The 21,403-nt window shown below is 40.0% G+C and overlaps 3 protein-coding genes across 6 annotated transcripts in view; 1 reads left to right on the plus strand and 2 right to left on the minus strand.

Moving 5' to 3' along the window:
* The window catches only part of CCDC177 (coiled-coil domain containing 177), a 230,764-nt gene that overhangs the window by 180,499 nt on the left and 28,862 nt on the right, over window positions 1-21,403 (plus strand). The window lies entirely within an intron of this gene.
* PLEKHD1 (pleckstrin homology and coiled-coil domain containing D1) overlaps window positions 1-21,403 on the minus strand; it is a 195,765-nt gene that overhangs the window by 97,135 nt on the left and 77,227 nt on the right. The gene's annotated exons all lie outside the window — the stretch shown is intronic.
* Window positions 1-21,403, minus strand: part of SUSD6 (sushi domain containing 6) — a 61,742-nt gene that overhangs the window by 28,473 nt on the left and 11,866 nt on the right. Inside the window, exons 1-2 of one of the 4 annotated variants that reach the window (XM_082226665.1) lie at window positions 12,436-12,643; window positions 2,884-3,079 (exon numbers count right to left, since the gene is read on the minus strand). In XM_082226665.1, coding sequence (XP_082082791.1) covers window positions 2,884-3,004 — 121 coding nt within the window. In that variant the 5' untranslated portion in view covers window positions 3,005-3,079; window positions 12,436-12,643. Of the gene's footprint in view, window positions 1-2,883; window positions 3,080-3,582; window positions 3,706-12,435; window positions 12,644-21,403 lie in introns of those variants that run through there. The other 3 variants (XM_082226663.1, XM_082226664.1, XM_082226662.1) reach the window with 3 other exon arrangements.

The following is a 21,403-nucleotide window of genomic DNA, read 5'->3' on the forward strand; positions in this document are numbered from 1 at the left end:
AGTTTCCCTTATCACGAGTTCTGAAATTCTAGTAAGTAGTAGAGTTAGCCAGAAGCAGATTAAATTAAAATTTCTCATGCCACCTTTATTTTTTACTGGATACTGCTGCCAAGAAATGGGCCATGGAGATCTTCTGGCAATATCTGAAATCCTAAGCTTTGAACCTAGCTGCACATCATTTAGGACCATTATATACAATTACAGTTAATATTGTTATTCAAGATATTCCATATGCTTCAGATTCTGTTCCATTATACTTACTTCATTTCTTATAAAAATCTGTCAGTATCACTGTACACCTTCACTTGGCTATCTCAAAATGAATTTGGTGCTATAGGCAACTAACCAGTACATAGATTTCTATTTCCTCACATATTATATAATTTCCCCCTCTCTTCAGGAGCTACATCTGCTTTACCATGGGATGGTAAAATTAGAGGAAATTCTCCTTTTACAATATTCATGCCTGCTTTATGAGACTTTAGCATTCACAGAGGAGCATACTCAGTGTGGGGTAGGAATAATTTAAATTGATGTGTGTCAGCTTCATCTGGGGGACATCTGCTGTCAAACTTTTAGCATTTCCACATCACTTTGCATCAGTATCAAATTTTAGGAATGAAGGCAATTAAGGAACTTTACCTTTTCCACTACCAAGTGCACTCGTGTTATGACCTTTGCATTCTTTTGTGTAAATGTCTAAATAGCAAGGAATCCCAGAAAGCAAGGAGAAGCTCAAAAATAGGTAGGTATGCCTACTGAAAGCAGAGCTGGGTACTTATCAATATATCAAATCCTTAATGGACTTTAGGTTACAGTACACAAAAGACCTAACTCTGCTGCAGGTGAACTTTGTTGCATGCCTACTGTCTTCCACCTCTCCCTGAAGCTATCAGTTAACTTGCAACTAACACAAAACAGCTATATCTTGAAACAGTCACATCCTTAAGGAGAAGGCTCTAGTGCAGGCGTAGGCAAACTTGGCCCTCCAGATGTTTTGGGACTACAACTCCCATCATCCCTAGCTAACAGGACCAGTGGTCAAGAAGGGCCAAGTTTGCCTATGCCTGCTCTAGTGTGTCAAGGAATACTCCTAAATTAAAACCTTTCTTCCCCACAAATACTTTTAAATGCTGTGGTCCAGCCACCTGCTTGTATGATACAATCTCTTTACCCATTTCAAACCCCAATGAAAGGAAAGAATGTGATGTACTGTAGGAGACAAGCAGCCCATTTCTAACACAAGGCACAAACCTTTGAACCAAGGCAAGCTACAGCTGCTTCAGGCAACTTTCTCAGACACACTTGGAAAACTACACTGAAGAGCTCTAAACAGCATCTTAAATTCCACATCTATAGCCAGATGAGTTGCCATTACAAATATTGAAAATAAACAGATATTTCAGAAAATAATTGAGAGTTTCAGAAATGAGACATTACAATCAAGCATCCCATAGGCTTATGGCCAAAGAAGCTATGGAGAATTCAAAAATAAGGATGCATGCATTTTAAAAACAGACCTTCCCCATTCTCTAGTTATTATAATCTTATCATTATTCATATTTTTGTTTATTTATTTATTTATTTAACCCCAGCCACTCTGGGGGGCTTCCAAAAAATATTAAAATACAATAGTCTATTAAACATTAAAAGCTTCCCCAAACAGGGCTGCCTTCAGATGTCTTCTAAAAGTTAAAATTCAGCCATAATCTACCTGACCATCCACACCCGGGAGAGGGGGAGAGACTAATGTTGTCCATTAGCCACACCTGGACAGCAGCTAGTGAGTCTCTCTGTTCCAACCTCTCTTCTGCCCTCCAGAACCATACTTAATATTTTGCTAAGTTTTTATTACAAGTACTGTATATTGCATGGATGCACTTGCCCTATCAGGGTTCCCTTCTCAATGGGAGCTAGAATAAAGGGGTGTAAACTCAAAATAAAGACCAAGCCAGTGTCCTCAACAACAGTGATTACCTTTACTGAATGTTAGCAATTCATGTAAGAAATTGTCCCCCAGAGACATGGCGAGAAACAGAATATTTCCTGTCTAATATGTATTTCCTATAATAAAATTTGCTTGCTTATTTTCCATACTCAGTGTCTCAGTGTGATTATACCAATGACAAAGTGTGCTCCTCCAAAGAGGGGTTTCAGTGCACAGTGCTATCCAAGGAAGGGAGAGGGCAAGTATTACCTCTCCACAATTATTATTTTTATTCCCCATCATTTTTCTCCAAGGACTCAAGGTGGTCTGCATGGTTCTCCCCTGCCCTCAATTAATCCCCACAACAACTCAGTGGGCTAGGTTAGGCTGAGAGGCAGTGACTGGCCTCAGGTCACCCAGTGAGCTTTGTTTATGCTGAGTGGGGTCCCCCAGCTCCTAGTCCAACACTCTAACCACTGCACCACACAACTGCAGTCCACTGGTTCTATCTACACAAGTCAGTTCTAGGTTTTAACTCATGGTTAAACTAAAAAGTACATTGGAGAAAACCACAAGATGCCTTTAAGATATAGAGTAACCTGTCATTTAGACAACAGGACGTAACTAATGCAACTCTCACAAGATTACACCCTTGTATCTGCACTAACCAGTCAAAATAGTTCTCTGTGTATCAGTTCCATACTTCATGTGGTGAGATTAGAATCTCCACTTCATTCACAAGCATGCACTGGAGGCAATATAACCCCCTACCTAGCTCCTACCAAGATCCTTAAAGGATAAGGAAGCTGCCTTAAGCCATTTTTGTTCTCTGTTCTGTTTCTGAATTTTTAAGAGACAAGAGGCCATTTTTTAATGCATTTATTGTTACTTGCTTTGAGCCATCGCAGAGAGAGCTAGAAACCTAACAAAAGTTAAGTAGGGAGAGCTTTACTTACATGAGTCCAGTCCTTCCACCGTGAGGGTACTGAAGAGAGCCAATGGAAAAAATATCCCATGACTGATCAAGGTAAGCAGCGATGTGGTGGTGCTCGTTGCTGATACCATTCCATGGCACATCTTTTAGACGCCAACTGCTTTTGATTATTTCCCCCCTCCAACGTTTAATGTTTTCTTGGCAGAGGTCAATTCTACCTACAAAAAAAGGGGAGGAAAGAGAGAGAGAAGGTCAGCTAAACTTCTAAAATGGAAAAAGAATATTAGACATCTCCAAATAAATACACTCCTGACTAAATTGACTTCCATATGGGCACATGCATGCGTGTGTATGAAACAAAATTCAAGAAGCCTTTTGAAAAAAATCCAGGAAATATAAAGATGCCAGGAGTCTATAAAAAAGGGACACCTTTCTTGACTGTTGTTAAGGAAGATGATATATGTTATGAGGGTGACTTGTTTTTGTTTTAAAGATACAAGTCACCTGGCAAACTGCCTCATCTGAAGATATCACTCAAGAGACCTCAGGTAAACCAGTTTTACTAGACAGAGGCATCGGTCTTTAAAAGGAACCACTCACACAGAAATGACAGTCAGACTAGACAGCTACGATAAATAAACCAAAATCCTTCATTAGCCACCTGGAAGGAGACAGAAACCAAACCCCCAAGGGAGAAAAATAGTCAGAATACATACACTACCTGAAAGGAACTGCCGTATAAGTGGAAGCCAGCGAGAAAAACAAGCTGCTGAGCAGAAATGTCAGACCTCTGAATTACAAAAGAGTGCAGCTATTTAAATTCAGGGAAGTGACATCATTCCTACCTGTGGACTATTAGATTCAAGCCAATGGTGTATGTCACCTTCTATATTCAGAACGGAAGCCAAATGAATAAACAAAAACCTGTCCTCTGGCAAGTAGCTTCAGGGGGTTAATAATGTATTCAAACACAGTTTACAGCTGTTGTAACTCTCAAACATTCAATCCCAAATCAGTACAAAAACTTCCTGGAACTGGATTTCAAAATACCGTATCTGCCCTGCAGGGGGTTGGACAAGATGACTCTCGGGGTCCCTTCCAACTCTACAATTCTCTGATTCTATGAAACCCTTCAATGAATATGCACTTGCATACAGGAACAACTAAACCTATGCTATTTATTTATCAGAGTGGGAGGAGGAACAACACACACCTTTGCTATTCCGTACCAGTGATCTCATGGCTTTCAAATCAACACTATTTGCCAATTAAACCAAGTTATCGGCTGGAGCTGAAGTACTTGATTCTCAACCCCACCCCAAGTTCACGGGGTGAAATATATAACTGAAAAGTTACTTGTGAGCCATATTGGCAGAATTTATATCCTGAAAGTGGGGGCAGTATAAATAACTGTAATAAAAAAATAGCACACCTCCACCTTTTGAAGTCCCCTCCCAAAAGGGCTCCTTTTCCCACTGACTTCTCATTTATTCATCTCAGCAGCTCACATAAGCCAAACTCCAAGATTCTAGTCAAGAAGAACCTCCCAGATCTTAGGCATTTGTGAGAATTCTGTACACAGATACAGTATTTACAATTTAGTCACTGTCTGCAAACAATAATTCCAAAGACTATAGTATTCACTTCCATGTCAGAAAAGGCTTCACACTGCACTGAAACTCTTAAGTTAACTGAATTTGGAAGAATGACAAACATTTCCAGGCTCATATTTATTGTATTGTATCTGACTTTTACCTAGATCCCTTGGAAAAGCAAAGTTTGTGTTTGTATGCACACACACTCTTTCTGTCTTGGTGGAGGAGGGAAGCGACCAGAGAGGTTGGTGTCCATGGTACTTGATCAAAAACGCAAATGTGTCCCTGGGGCTAAAAAGGTTGGCAACCCTTATTTGTCCAGGAAGGCATTCAATAAATATTTTAATAAAATTTATACCAAACTTTGGATTGTGTGAACTACTGCTAAGTCAAATTAATTTAAAAAGAACTCATCCCAAACAGGATGAAAAACCCCCAGTAATCTCAAGGGGGGAAGTCTTTTTTAAAAATCTCCTTGTAAACCAATAGGTTTAAAGTCTAGTCTGCAAAAATTCTGTCTGCTTTTTTTGTGGTTTATTTTATTTTATTATTTTATTGTGGTTTTAAGTTAAGTTCAAAGCTTTTTGAGAACACAGTTGTTTCAGAACTTATGCTTTTAATTGTTAACTCTTTAAATTATGTGGATAATTTAAGAAATGCCTTTGAAATACAGTGGTACCTCGGTTTAAGAACAGCCCTGTTTATGAACTATTCTGTTTACGAACTCCGCAAAACCGGAAGTAGTGTCCCGGTTTGCAAACTTTACATTGGACTAAGAATGGAAGGAAGACAGGAGTGCCTGGCGTGCTCTGGTCCATGGGGTCACAAAGAGTCGGACACGACTAAATGACTAAACAACAACAAGAATGGAAGCTGAACGGTGGAAGGGCATCGGCGGCAGAAGGCCTCATTAGGGAAAGTGTGCCTCGGTTTAAGAATGGCTTCAGTTTAAGAACGGACTTCCGGAACGGATTAAGTTTGTAAATCGTAAACCGAGGTACCACTGTAGCTTTATCTCTCCTCTCATAGTTTTTTTTTTTTTTTAAATCCTTGGCACAGAGCTCCTATAGAGGGCAGTACCTCAAAACCACTGGAAGAAGTTACAGGGGAAATGAGAAAATGAAAGAGAACCAATGTAAAAGGGTCTGCTTAAACATCTCAACTCAGCCAGCATTCATCAACCATTAAGTGGGGACAAGTGTGACTATTGGCTGCTGCAAGGATGAATAGCTTAAGGAATTTGAAAGCCTTTACACACCCAAAACACTGATCTGGGACGCAAGTAAAGCTGTGATGCGAGGATTTTTGATTCAACAAAATTCAATAAAGAAGAGAAAGCAGAATGAGAAAAAGGAAAATTTTTTGGAAAAGATAAAAGAAGGAGAGAAAAAATTAAGATTAAAACCAAAGTCCCAGGAGATTTTGAGGGAGATTAAGTTATATCAAACACAATATATGGAATTGATGAACCAAGAGATAGAGTGGAAAATAAAGCAAATGAAACAAAAGACATTTGAGTCGGCAGACAAATGTGGTAAACTTTTGGCATGGCAACTAAAGAAAAGACAGAAATTAAATACAGTTACAAGTTTAGAAGTGGATGGAAAGATTAAATCTAAACCCAACGAGATAAGAAATTGTTTTGTGAGCTATTTCAAAAAACTTTATTCTCAAGGATTACAAAATGAAGAGGACATAGATAAATTCCTTAATAAATTTGGATTACAGAAAATCTCTCACCAAAGCAAGATGGATCTAAACCAGAGAATTACAGAACAAGAGATAGAGGGTGCCATTCAGGACATGCAATTGGGCAAATCTCCAGGGCCAGACGGACTGACTTCCAGATATTACAAATCTTTGAAGGAATGGCTGATATAACCGTTAAAGGACGTCTGCAACGAGATTTTAGAGGGAAAAAGGGCACCCGAATCGTGGAAAGAAGCATATATTTCACTCATACCAAAGACAGAGACTGAAAAGACTCAACTGAAGAACTACCGCCCAATTTCGTTACTCAATGTGGATTACAAAATTTTTGCAGACATTTTAGCAAAAAGATTTAAAAGAGTACTGATGGAGAAGATTCACAGAGACCAAGCAGGCTTTCTCCCAAAGAGACACCTCTCAGACAATGTTAGGAATATAATAGACATTTTGGAAAAGTTAGAGGTGAACATAAATACTAAAGCAGTCTTGATATTTGTGGATGCGGAGAAAGCCTTTGACAATATTTCGTGGAGTTTTATGAAAAAGAATCTTCATGGGATGGGGGTAGGACAAGGATTTGAGAATGGTATGGGTGCGATATATTCCGAACAAAAAGCTAAGTTGATTGTAAACAACGTAATAACTGAGGAACTTAAGATAGAAAAAGGAACACGACAGGGGTGCCCAATTTCTCCATTGCTTTTTATTTCGGTCCTGGAGGTGTTGCTGAACATGATTAGAGAGGACCAGCAAGTTAAAGGTGTAAAGGTCGGAGCCAAACATTATAAGTTAAGAGCGTTTGCAGATGACCTTGTATTGACCTTGCAAGAGCCAAACACTAGTACAAAAAGAGTGTTGGAAATAATCCAACAATTTGGACAGGTAGCTGGATTTAAATTGAATAAACAAAAAACTAAAATCTTAGGGAAAAACCTAACAGATATGGAGAAGAATAAGTTTCAAGAAGAGACAGGTTTGATGGTGGTTAAGAAGGTGAAATATCTAGGGGTTAATTTAACATCTAAAAACTTGAATTTGTATAAGGACAACTATGAAAAATGTTGGTCAGAAATTAAAAAAGATCTAGAAATATGGTCAAATTTGAGATTGTCAATGTTAGGCCGAATTGCAGTGATTAAGATGAATGTATTGCCTAGAATGTTATTCTTATTTCAAACTTTGCAGATTATTGACAAGATGGACTGTTTCAAGAGGTGGCAGAAAGACATTGCGAAATTTGTCTGGCAGGGCAAAAAGCCCAGAATAAAATATAAAATACTAACAGATGCAAAAGAAAGAGGGGGATTTGCCCTGCCGGACTTAAAATTGTACTATGAAGCAGCAGCATTTTGCTGGCTGAAAGAGTGGATGCTCCTCGAGAATACAGATACCTTGGACTTAGAAGGTTTCAATAATGCATTTGGTTGGCATGCATATCTATGGTATGATAAAATCAAAGTGCATAGTGCCTTTAAAAATCATATTGTTAGGAAAGCGTTGTTTAATGTTTGGATGAGATATAAAGATCTGTCGGAAAACAAGACCCCTAGATGGTTGTCACCCTTAGAGGCTAAGGCCCACAAGAAAGTCAATATGGAGGTCGGATGGCCAAAGTATTGTGAGATTTTAGAACAGGATGGAGAGAAATTGAAATTAAAGAGCCATGAAAAACTAAAACCCAAAGTACAAGATTGGCTCCACTATTATCAAATAATGGAGGTTTTTAAACAAGACAGGAAAATTGGCTTCCAGGTGGAAAAATCAAAACTTGAGACAGAATTGTTAGAACCCAATACTAAGAATTTGTCTAGAATGTATAACCTGCTGTTGAAATGGAATACACAAGATGAAACAGTGAAATCAGCTATGATTAAGTGGGCACAGGACATTGGTCATAATATTATGTCTGCTGACTGGGAAAGGTTGTGGAACACCGGTATTAAATTTACGGCATGTAATGCCTTAAAGGAAAACGTGATGAAAATGATCTATAGGTGGTACATGACCCCAGTTAAGCTAGCAAAAATTTACCACTTGCCTGATAACAAATGTTGGAAATGTAAGGAAACTGAAGGTACTTTTTATCATCTTTGGTGGACATGCCCGAAGATTAAGGCTTTCTGGGAAATGATATATAATGAAATGAAAAGGGTATTTAAATATACCTTCCTTAAGAAACCAGAGGCCTTTCTCTTGGGCATTGTCGGCCAATTGGTGCCAAAAAAGGATAGAACTTTTTTCATGTATGCAACAACAGCAGCAAGAATACTGATCGCAAAGTATTGGAAGACACAAGACTTACCCACCTTGGAAGAATGGCAGATGAAAGTGATTGACTATATGACATTGGCGGAAATGACGAGCAGAATTCGTGACCAGGGAAAGGAGACTGCGGAAGAAGACTGGAAGAAATTTAAGATTTATCTTAAGGACTATTATAAACTTGATGAACCTTAGAATGTCGAGATTTTACAGAGAGAAAGGGTTGCAGTAATATAAGATTAGATTAAGAAAGGACTATGATGAATTAGGACGGGAAAAAACATTTACAAGTTGCTATAAAAATTTGGACATGAGGATGCAGAAAGGGGAGGTATGGGGAAGTCCGAGGAAAGAAGTTTATGAAAGGACATTATGAAATTATATTTGTTTGTTTGTCTTTTTTCTTTATGTTTGTTTGTTATAAAAACTTTTGTAAAACCAATAAAAATTTTATTAAAAAAAAATACACACCCAAAACACTATAACAATGGAACAGAAGCACATCTATTTCCTAGTCCTATGAAGCACTAGGCACATGACACTTTAATGCTATGTCTAGGTCTACACCTCCTGCGGACAATTCCCAACCCTTACCCTGATCCTCTAACGGTCACTAAGCAACAAAAGCCAAGCAGCTAGGGTGGGTTGTTTATGGGGAGATGTTTCCTAGTTCCAGGAGTTTCAGGTTCTACGTATTTTAATATTTACCTCCTATCAAACCAATACACATAAGACAGGCACTATTCGAAGCTTTTATTGTTGTTCCCTCTTAATATGCAGCCAGGAAAAGTTACTTTGAAGCTGCTGCCTTTGTGAATTAATCCACAGACCACTCCAGTCATTCCATCACTGCCTTTTGAAGTAGGAAGAGATCAACACATTCCTTTGTTTGAAAATACTGAAGCTTTCTACTCTCATATTCATGTGAGCATGTCTCCTTAAGCAGCTATTGTTACTCAAATTTTCCTTCTTACTCAATAATGTATCTCAGTTTCTCGACAGTAAATAACCCTGGGTAGATGCACACTCATCAGAATTATACAGAGATAAATTGTTTACAAAGCCACCTTTACTTTGCTGGATAATGTTTGCCTAGGCTGTATTTTTAGGGGGGAGAGGGAAAGAAAAGGGTCTATTCAAATTAAATTTAAGGCTCACACGCTTCCTACCTACAGGCAATAAAATTCTGCTGAACAGAGTCAAAGCAGGTCTAGGTTTGAAAAAGCTGCCGGGAACAATCTCAAGTGTCAAACATTCAGCCACCAGCTGCATAAATCTCAGCAGCAGCTTGAAGGCAAATTCTACCTGGGCTGATTTCAAAAGCTAGGGTGGAAGCCTACCTTTGATCGACAAGTCACAAGATAGGCTGTATTTAATTGCCTGTATTTAATTGCCTTTGACCTAAAGGGCTGATACTCCTGTTTTTTCTCTTTCATTCTTCACCTCTCTCAACCCAAGGTGTCAGAAGCTTGTAAAGTGCTCAGCAACTGGATTCCACATAATTACTGCTCACTCTCACTACTGCAGAACTTCTTTGCTTGCACTAATTCTCCAACAGAATGCATTTTGAATTTGTCAACAATTTATCTACAAAAGAGGAATGCTTCCCAAATTCTAAGCACCTACCAGGAAGCACCCTTTTTTAGTAAGGCTTCAAATCAGTTTCAATAGACGTGAAGCTCTGGCCAAACATGTGTGCACCAAGGGTTTTTTGTCACTCTAAAGCCAAGAGGGGCACAGGCCATAAAAGGGGAGGAAGAGGAGAGCAGCAGGAGACCAAGTTCAAAAGGTAAAAGCCCATCTTTAACAAGACCTCTAATCTACATTTGAAAGGAAAACTCAACAATTTTATGCTGGATTCCCCGCCCTTCATCTGCTTAAAAGGATCACATTATACAGATTTTATAAAGGAAACCCCTGCAAGACAACATTCTGTGGGAAATGTAATTGCCATGTCAGTGGGTGGAAGATTACTGAATGAACACATAGATACTTATAAACCACAGCAGAAAACTAGCTTGAAACAAACCTGAGTTTAGCTATTAACAGGAATGGGAAAGAACACACACACACACACACACACACACACATACAGAGAGAGAGAGAGAGAGAGAGAGAGAGAGAGAAGTACGCGCCACTAACTCAAACACCCAAATGTTCTTCTCTATAAAATATCAGGAAACCTCCTGGCCCCAATAAAGCAGTCGAAGCAAAAGGATGCAAGCTAAGAAATACCCTATTTTCATACATACCAAGCATCAGGAAGTGACAATCTGAGAACCAGTGTACCAACAAGTATAAATTTTAATTTTTCTCTGCCATGGATAATCAGTTTTAATCATTGAAATAAACTAATCAGAGGAGCATGGCACTGAATTCCTCCCCATTGATTTCCCTCTCATCAAGTGATCTGATGTGAAACTGAAGTCCGGACTATGAGCATGTACGCCCCTTGATTCAAACCAACTACATGGTCCTTGAGATACCAATAGATGCAAACTGTGCATCTGACTGTATCATTCTGTTAATTTATGTGCACAATCTGTAGCTGGGGTTCTTAATGATGCAGATGCGGGGACCATGGCACCCTCAGACACCCTCCATAGCACCTGCCAATGGTACCTGCCAAGAGTACCCACCTTTCGCTTATTAATTTTTAGAATGATGTTCTTTGATTTTGGGGGGATGTTTTGCTGGTGGGAGATTGCCTGCTTTGGAATTGATGGTATCTGTTTTTTTGATTTGGTGTGTGCACGTGGTTTGCCTATTGATCTTTGGAGGTCTCAGCATCACCAGTTTTTCTTATTATCTTGTGCTGGGACCCCTGATCTGTAGCATAGTATTCTACGCTTATTGAATGAAGATACTTTGTTGATTCTCTGAACTTCCTGTATGACTACTCCTTATATTCATTTATTTGTACCCACAGAATTGTGCCCAATACTATAATTACTAGGCTTTTTACATAATTACTTCTTATTGGTCAAATGCAGCAGTTACACTGTATATTAAAGCGGTGTGAGCCAAGAAGCAGAAACTCTGTGCATATAAATAAAATAATGAAGTTGGTAGTCGCATCAAAACAAAGGAAGTCCACAACAAAGCTAACCATTTAAATATAATATAATGCTGCAAATTATAGATGTTTCAGTAAACTGGCATCCAAGAGCAAATAAACATTAATACTCTGTTTTAACTACCTGTGGGTGGGGCAAGTTTTGGAGAAGGATACAAGTTCCCCAAAATGTTATAAGTCTCAGTTTCCAGCATCTGCTCAGTCTTTGGGGCTCAGCACCACATTGCCATTTTACCCTATTTGCTGTTGTGTTTATTTCTAGGAAGCTTTGAGCACACTTTTTTTGGGGGGGAATGTTAATTTTCTACATGTGAGAATCTATGCAGGGGGGTAATTGCAGCCTGCCTCTATTAAAGTATAGGGGCAGATGACAACATTGAAGGATACTGTTTTGCCCTGCAAAAATGACAGAAACTAAAACCAAATATTTTATATGGCACGTCCAAATGCAACACATGGTATGTGAATTTGCAAGCATCTAAAAATGTCTAGAGTTCCCTTTGTTCACAACAGTTTAAATATTGTATGAATTTCAGTTAGTACATAATCAGCTTAAGAACATAACAGCTATTCAAGAAACCCATTTCTGAGAACAATGGCTCTCTTAGCCTCTATGATTTATTCCCTCTGTGTTAGTTGTGGGAGAAGTTGCTCCATATATATGGATATTTGCAAATACCTCTTCAGAACAGCCTATTGTATGCCAAGCTTTTTTCTTCTACACTTAGAACAGGAACCCAACAGCACCTCTTCAGTACATACAAGTCAGTCAGTGGGACTGACAGAAAACCCCCACACAATTTATTCTTAACATAGATTCTTCTCTCTCTCTCTCTCTCTCTCTCTCTCTCTCTCTCTCACACACACACACACACACACACACACAGAAACAAAAGCAGCGAAAAGCTGTATAGAGGGTAGGCTCACTCACCACAAATGCAAGCCACTGAGCAAATTCAGCTTTATATTAAATTGGCTCTGAACAGCAGCAGGCACAACACAAAGGAGAGGATATTCAGTAAAGATGATGACCGAGAAGCCAGGATCCAGTTACTGAACTCTTTGAAAAGACAGGCTTTATTTCTACATGGTGAGCAGCTCCTTTGTCCATGAATTTTTGTATTATAAAATCCACACCAATAACTTGACACACAGCAACAATTGCTGCCTGCGTTACTGCTGACGGCCCTCTGCAGACAGGACATGTGGGAACAAAAGAAGAGATCAGGCAGCAACCAAGGAAAAGGACACAGGGAGAGAAACATCTGTTGGTTTCACTAGAAATGCCATATGGCCTGTATCAGATACAGAATACTGAGAGCCTGCCTTGACTCATTTAGAGCAAACACAAACCCCATCTTTTATTTAGAAATTTAAAAAATCAGTTCTTTCCTCAACTCACGCTGACCATATGACGTCATGGTGTCTGAAAGTATGCGTAGTAGCTGTCAGAAATGAGAAATGCTGCTCAGAACCAAGACTGTGGTATCTAAAAATACTTTTCTCTATAAAGGCAGACTCATTCTGTTGGCTCCACCTTTGGCAAACAAGTATGGGATTGACTGGCCAGACCCAGCCAGGAAGCAACTCTTTCCACAGTTGCAAATTCTTTAAGAGGTCAAGAGAACAGTTCAGAGCAAAAAGTGTTACCAAACTTGGGCAGAATTTGAAACATCCAAGATTTTCCCCATTTGCTAAAATGAAGAAATAAAGCCATCATTTTCATGTGACAATGTATATTCCAAACTAGTCCACTCTTTAGGGAGTAACATCAAGAATTTTGAGTTCTTGTCCTTTGCGAAGAAGGAAGGTCTTCCAAAGGGAGAAGCATATCTGCTCAGGGTTCAAAATTAGCATGGCACTAGGAGCATTTTGCACCTAAAGATTCTCCATTTGCAAGCCCCTCAAAAGGTCTGGGTGCCATTTTTTGCGCCTGGCTGACACTCAAGAATTGCTGAAATGTATGTGCTTTGACGCGGGTGGCGCTGTGGTCTAAACCGCAGAGCCTAGGGCTTGCTGATCAGAAGGTTGGCAGTTCGAATCCCTGTGACAGGGTGAGCCCCCATTGCTCAGCCCCCGGCTCCTGCCAACCTAGCAGTTCGAAAGCACATCAAAGTACAAGTAGATAAAACGGTGTTTCCGTGCGCTGCTCTGGTTCGCCAGAAGCGGCTTAGTCATGCTGGCCACATGACCCAGAAGCTGTACGCCGGCTCCCTCGGCCAGTAAAGTGAGATGAGAGCACAACCCCAGAGTCATCCACAACTAGACCTACGTTCAGGGGTCCCTTTACCTTTACCTTTTTATGTCTTTGAAGCCTCGAAGTATATGTTAAGGACAGACAGTATGTTAAGGAGTTTAACAATAAAGAGTAGAGTGTTTCAAAAATTGAAGTATGGTACCAATATTTTTATTGTAAACACCAAATTAAAAATGTATTAACAATTTTTTTAAAAAAACACACATATTAACAATGAGTCACTTATGTGAACTGCATATTAGTTCATGCGCATCAAAATAATAAATAAAAACTGTTGCCGACTAAATGGCGACTAGACATTATGTTTTGGCGCCCACAACCCAGATCCCAGGAGCCATTTGGTTCCTAGCTTTTCTATCCCAGTTTATAACACTGTATCTGCTGTCCCACCACCCAATAATGTCCATCTTTATGTATGCAATGAGCTCTTCTCTCCCACCCACCACTTTGCCTTTCCTCTACTATGCCAGAAACTGTGAGCTTTACTGCAGTTATGGCAAGTGCATTTAGCCTCTTTACAAGCTTCTTAACTTGTTGGATTGATTGATGGCACACAGGGCCAATCAGTTTGCAGTTCATTACCAACATTCCTTGGGGGCCCTTAAAGTATGCTAAGGGCCCATAAATTTTTGAGATTGGCTTCACAGGCTCTCTTGTTACTACTAACTATAATACCCTTCTCTATCCTTTTTTTAAACCACTCATACAAACCTTCAGTACAGACTGGAAGCTTATCATCTGCTTCACCAACACAATTAGATGCCTTGCAGTTATTCAGAATAAGCTAGAGAGATGACTCAAGAAAAACAAAGCTATTTTTCCTCTTTCAAATCAGACTGTGGCTCCTATAGAAATTCAGAAATCTAGCAGCTGTGCAGTAGAGTTCAATGATTTGAGTTTGCAGTGTTTTGCATCCAAATTTGGAACACCAGACCACCCCTGAAGCCTGCACTTTAAACAGCTGCATTTTTAAAAATGGACCCATTACTAAATACAGCTTGCTTGGGAAAAGCAACCTCTTTCTTACTAATGTAGACCTGCAGCAAACACATTAAAAATGTAGTTAATCCCTTTTTGCCATTTTACAATGGGCTGGACCCAGGCTAAAATAGCTGAACTTATGTTAGATGGGAATCAATCAATGTCAGCAGCAGCAAGTGAGCTATGACCCAAGAGAGAGGTTCTCAAACTTTTTGCAGTGGTGGAACCCTTTACTTTAAACAAAACTTCAGTGGAACCCATACATAAAATATTTTTAAATGCTTTTTTTTAAGGGTTGATTATTGAGACAGCAAGCAAGGGAGAGCCAGTCAGAATGTCAACCTTTAAAAGCAGCAACTTTGAAACTTTGCATGCAACCATGTGCTCCCTTGAGCTTTGTACCCCCTGGATTATTAAATATAGCAGGATGGGGGCTGAATGTACCCAGATTTAAATATCTAGGATTACTTATTGATAGGAAGTCATCATGGAAACCCCATCTGGAAGCAATTGAGCTAATACTGGCCATTCCACTGGGCAGATATAGGTTCTTCCATTCAAAGGGCAGGCAGTTAATCAATCCAGCTATTAAGATACTTGTCTCTAAAATCATTGGACAAATGCTCTATGGGGCTAAGATAGGGGGAACTCATGTCAAATCTGGAATAGAGGTCCTACAAAACAAATTTATGAGGCAGATTTTGGGGTTTCCGTGTGGGACACTGGCAGCCACCTCAGAGCCAAGTTGGGCCTTCCCTCGCTAGCAGCCAGAATTGATCTAGCCTATCTGAGATACTGGTGCAGGCTAAATGCCTTTGAAGATCATACTCTTACTAAGCTCTGCTGGTTAGAGCAACTAAGGACAGGGGCTGGGCACAATAGTGCCAAGATAAGCTTAGGGCTTATAATCTCCAAATGGAGAATTACTTAGCCCACATGACCTTAGAAATTGGATTTTTGATCAGGATGCCAACCAAGACAGAGCATCCATCTTTGCTGCATGTTACTCTACTTGGTATCCCCAAATTAAGACCAATCACTCAAGGCCCCATTACCTTGAGACTCTGACCTTCCCACAACTATGCAGGGTCTTTGTAGAACTAAGATTTCAACACATGCCCTTGGCATATTTAGAGGGGAGATACCGGGGAATTCCCCATACGGATCGCAAATGGATACAATCAGGTAGAAGACATCACACACTACCTGCTGACTTGTTCCCCTGTATACAACGCCCAGAGGAAAATTTATATCACCAATTCTTAATTGGCTTCCAGGTTGATCCATACAGGAAGTAACAGCTGAACACCTAGCAGATAAACATCTATATATTACATACCAGGTAGTCAAATTTGCGCTGGTAACCAAGAAGCTCTGTTCCAGCTATGTGAATGCACTCCCATCTTAAGTCTTAATGCTGTAAATTCCTTTTATGTTGTAAACTGCTACAGGTTATGTACATGATTTTAGATTAAAGTTTCATTTAATTCTCTGTCATCCATTGTAAAGGCCTTTGGTTATATACAATAAAAGTTGATTGATAGTGCCAGTATCAGATTCTTTGGGATTCTCCAAATCTTGATTCACCTGCTATTGGCATGCCTTTTAAACAATTTACTCTTCTGCAAATGGCCCATACAAAACTAAAGACACTGGGTAACCAGGTCTAAAACCAGAAAGTCCACCACTAGTCTCATACACGTGCATCTGCACCAATAGTTTAAAGTGAACCAGTCTCTTCCAGACCTAGAAATGGCACTGTCTTTGATAGTACCAGTGTATGAACTATCCAATGAAGTGCCTTCAACATTATATTCTAAAATAAACAGTGGGTTGCGAACTAAGCAAGAGTGTAACTTCTTTCTGAATATACTATTAATTGAAGCAGAAATGAATACTAAGGGCCAGAGAGAAAGGGACTAATGCTATAAACCCAACAATCTCCATGAATCTTCAGATTGTTACTGACAGTAGTAGCCTTTATGTTCTAGAAGACAACAGAGGCATTCATTCCTTACAGTCACATCCACCAATGGCCAGACTTTTAAGAGAACAGTACACATAAACCAAGCACCCTCAGGAAAAAAATACTCGTGCTTTTGAGAAGGCCAACTTGAAACCACTCAGTTAACTGATGTCTAGGAAAAAGTAGCACAGCAACATGAATATGGAATGCCTTGTTACTTGAGCCAGACAACAAAGCTGGCAAGGAAGTATTGTGCCCTGTACCCAAAGACATATAGATTTTCCACTTTGGAAGGAAGAAGGGAGAAAAGGGAATCTATCACAAAGATCATTGCTAGTCAAGGAAGCACTAAGTGGATAAGGCCAAGGCAGTCTCAAGTGTCCACTGAGCTGTAATAAAATACCAGCAGATCATGATCACCACTCATCTGTTTCTTACAAGACATTTCTGCTTTCTGCAAACCCTGACATGATAAGGGCATGATAAGGGCACTGCTTTGAAGGAATTGTCCAAAAATATCATCATGGTGCAGCTGGACATCATGCCCTTAGGTTAAAAACATGATGTATTAGCTACAGGATGCTGAAGAGAATAGGGCTGTACAGGTAGCCGTGGAAGAGAAAACCTGGCAACTGACAGCTTGCAAATCAAAAGGGACAACAATCAACAAATTTCAGTTACACCAATTTGAGTTTTCAGTTCAGCAAAACAATACAAGATTATGTTAGAACACTTCTACATACACATGCAAGGCAGAGGGGGCTAACAAAGGTTACTCTATAGCAGCTGCACCCAGAGAGAGACGGCAACAGAAATCAGAGGTCTCCTGTAGCACAGCGCACATATGACCCTGGGGTTATTATCTACCTTCTAATCAGCTCACCAGAGCCACCTTTGCCTCCTATCTCTTCATATTTTGAGGGCCCATGGAAAACCATGGAGGGCCATTGACTCAACCTTTCAGAACAGTTTCATGCCTTTCCCCTCTAGAAAGCAGGGAGATAGCCTAGCCCAAATCACACAACTACCAGGATTCTGCATATTTCTTCGAGGGGAAAAGCAAATCCATTATACTTACTATGAAAGGTATTTCTGGATCCTGTAAAAACTGTTGCCAGATTGGGATTTCGGATAGGCACCACCAAGCGGTCAGTAGGTAATATTGCAAGCTTGCAAAAAATAAAGAATTCAAACAGGAAGTTGCTGTTTTAGCTCCTCCCCTCCCCTTCCTTCTTCAGTTTTTAAATAACAAGCCAGAAAGCAAGGAGATTTGGTACCAGTATAGCATGGAAGACAGCTTTAACAGAAAGGTTGCCTTTAAAATTCACTGAGACTCTGGTAGGAAAGGTAGAGAAGTATGATGGAGGAACTATTGGGGGAAGGGGGAGACAAGTGATGAGGTGCAATAAACAGCTGCTGACAGCCTGGGTGGGTTCTGGTGGCAGCTTTTATGGGATTCAGAAAAACCTTTCACAGAAACAAATGCGGCCAGATTGGGATGTATAAAAGCCTACAGACCCATGAAAGGAGGGACAAACAGTGAATGGAAGAAGATGCTGCAACACCCTCCTTCCAAAGGCAGCTGAAGCTGAAGCCAAAGTGTCAGTTTTGTAATGTTAAAGGAATATGGAAGATGTTGACCATGTGACCACTCTGCAGAACTCTTGTATGTAGATGGGCATTTAGGGAGAAGGCCGCAAGGGTGCTGCTGTCCTAGTCGAGTAGGTGGAGGCAGGTTAAGAGAAGCGCAAGCCAACAAAATGCATTGTTTCTGCCATCCAGCTCTTTTTCGACTCTTTTCCTCATCAGGAGAGGATGAAAGGAGCTGAAGAGCGAGCTGGTCTGTTGTATGGACCGTGTACGATGAATATATACCTTCACTTCTCAACGAACATCAAGGCAGTGCCCTGCCTTTTCTGACAGATGTACCAGAAAATGGCAGAGTGATGGAAGAATCAAGTCTTCTTGGCAGTGGAATTGTGAAAGTACCTTTGGAAGGAATTACTATCTCTCTCTGTGGAAAACACAACTCAACTGACAATGCATTTAGTTCTGAAATGCCTCTGGTGGAGGTAGTGGCTATGAGGCACAGGACTTTAAAGGATAGTAGGAGGGACCAACTTGAGTAGCTCAAAAGGAGGACATTATAGAGATGATAAGACAGTATGCAGATTCCAGGTGGGGAATTTATGTCGCACAGACAGGGAGAGAAGTGCTACTCCTTGAAGGAACGGGAGGAACGAGTGAGCTGCCATAGGACGATCTGGGTCTTTAGAGAGGATAGATGAAAAGTGTTGAGGTCCAACAACACAACAGGCACTGCAACTCTTCAACAGTTTGACTTTACCTCCAATGATGCCCTCTTCCATTGTCTCCTGAGACAGACAAATGCCAACTAAGGTTGTGGGCCTGGCTTGAATGCAGCATTTTAATCCTTTAAATATAAACAAAAGAGTCTATTTCTCCCTCCTTCTGCAGTGGTTTAAAAAAATGATTCAGCAACACAAGACAAACTGCCAAAAGTTCAAATTTTAAGATATTTCACTGAGAAGGAGAAATCAAACTCAACAGTGCTGAATTGTTACAGTTCGCTACACAAAACAGTTAAATCAAATTAACCAACAGAGTTGGCCAGAGATCAAAACTAACCCAATAAAGATTCAAATGCTGAGTCAACTATCACAAACAAGAAGTGGAAATGGTGAATGCAAAAACTCAATTCAAGCAAAAATGAAACTACTGTTATGTTTAAGATCCTGTTGTTACATATACAGTTTTTTTGAACAGAAAAATTAGACTCCTGGCTTACACACCTCAGTCAAACTCAGCTTTTCAAGGATGGCAGGCCTCCTAAATCACAAACAAAGAAGAAAATTGGGCCTAAACATGGTACAACTGAATCTAGAAGTCTACACTTAATGTAAAACACTGAATGGCCAGAAACTCCAAATATGGGAACTACACAGATATTTGGGTGTGTGAGAGAGAGGTTATTAACATAATTCCTGCAAATTTGGGGATTTGTTCGGGACTAGGATAGAACAGGATGGGACACTTTTACAGAATGCTTCTAAGAGTATCATTTGAAATCCCTAAACAAGTTACACAAGTCTGCAGAGAAGTGTTAGAAACTCAAATATATAAGCTAATTGCCAAGTGGCACCTTAAACGTAGGTTACAGTTGCCATAACAGAATTTCTAGGCACATAACAGAGGTGGGGGCTTTTTTTGCAGTGGAATTCATTATTATTTTCATTTCTACACCGCTTTACAGTGGTACCTCGGAAGACGAATGCCTCGCAAGACGAAAAACGCGCAAGACGAAAGAGTTTTCCGTTTTTTGAGTTGTTCCGCAAGACGAATTTCCCTATGGGCTTGCTTTGCAAGACGAAACGTCCTGCGAGTTCTTGCGAGTTTGTTTCCTTTTTCTTAAAGCCACTAAGCCATTAATAGCCGCTAAGCCGCTAATAGCCGTGCTTCGCAAGATGAAAAACCGCAAGACGAAGAGACTCGCGGAACGGATTAATTTCATCTTGCGAGGCACCACTGTATATTTAAAGAAAAAAATTCTCAAAGCAGTTTACAGCACATTAAAACGTCAAATAAAACAATTCAGAATAAGACAAATACAAGCTTCAAGGAAAATATTTCAGATCCTTCTCTAAGTGACATTTTGCTTTCCTCACATTTATTTACCTACTTAATTTACATAGCTGCCCCATAACAGAAGTACTCTAGGAAGCCAGTGTGGTGTAGTGGTTAGTGTGTTGGATTAGGACCTGGGAAATCATGGTTCAAATTCCCACTCAGTCATGAAGCTCATTGGGTGAGCTTGGGCCAGTGACAGCCTCTTAGTCTACCTCACAAGGTCATTGTAGGGATTAACTGGGGGGGGGGGGCAAACTCCTTGAAGAAAAAGGTGGGATATAAATACAACAAATAAGCTTTTTGCACACTGGCTTTAAAAAGCTGGGGGGGGGGGTGCAGCCAGATGGAGATGTCAGTTGCCAACCTGGTATCCAGAGATCTCCACATGGTCACAACTGGACTCACACCAGTTGCAAAACATGCCTGGCACTTGGGGAATTTCTAACACTGCTACAGAGTGAGAAGGTTGTAGTTTCTGATGAATGGAACCCATACTCTTGTTTTCTTTCCCCCTTGCCCCCTTTTTAATCCCCTGACCTATGCGTTTGCAGAAATTTATCAGCAATACTTTTATTTTTCACAGTTTGGATTCTCAAGCTTCTAACTGAACTGAAAGCATGGCTCACAGCCTATATTCTGCATTCAGCCTTCTCCTACTCCACTGCCTGGCATCTACTGGAAAATTATGGAACAGTGCATGAAAGGTAAACTGGAAAAATTCCAGTTGCCTGAAATTCTTATGCTGCCTCTTAGAAGTTTGAAATTTTTATTCCTACACAATGATAATGTCTAAAAGAAAATGATGATTGAAGTCTACAGAGTCAGTTTTTACTGCCCTCGTGTTACTGCTACAAAATTAAGGTTTTCCCAGAAAGCATCCCTCCACCCAGGTTTGTACAGAGCTTGCTTTAGAGATATCCAACGTAGCCAATTGCAGCAACGCTGGATTTTAAGGGCACTGTCCTTATTAGCAACATGTTTCTGAAACCCGCATTCCAAACATTGTAGAAGAGTTACACAAACATTAACTGCAGAAATACAGGCAAT

The sequence above is a fragment of the Podarcis vaucheri genome (genome assembly GCF_965113315.1).
Source record: "Podarcis vaucheri genome assembly, chromosome: 1".
Lineage (NCBI taxonomy): Eukaryota > Metazoa > Chordata > Lepidosauria > Squamata > Lacertidae > Podarcis > Podarcis vaucheri.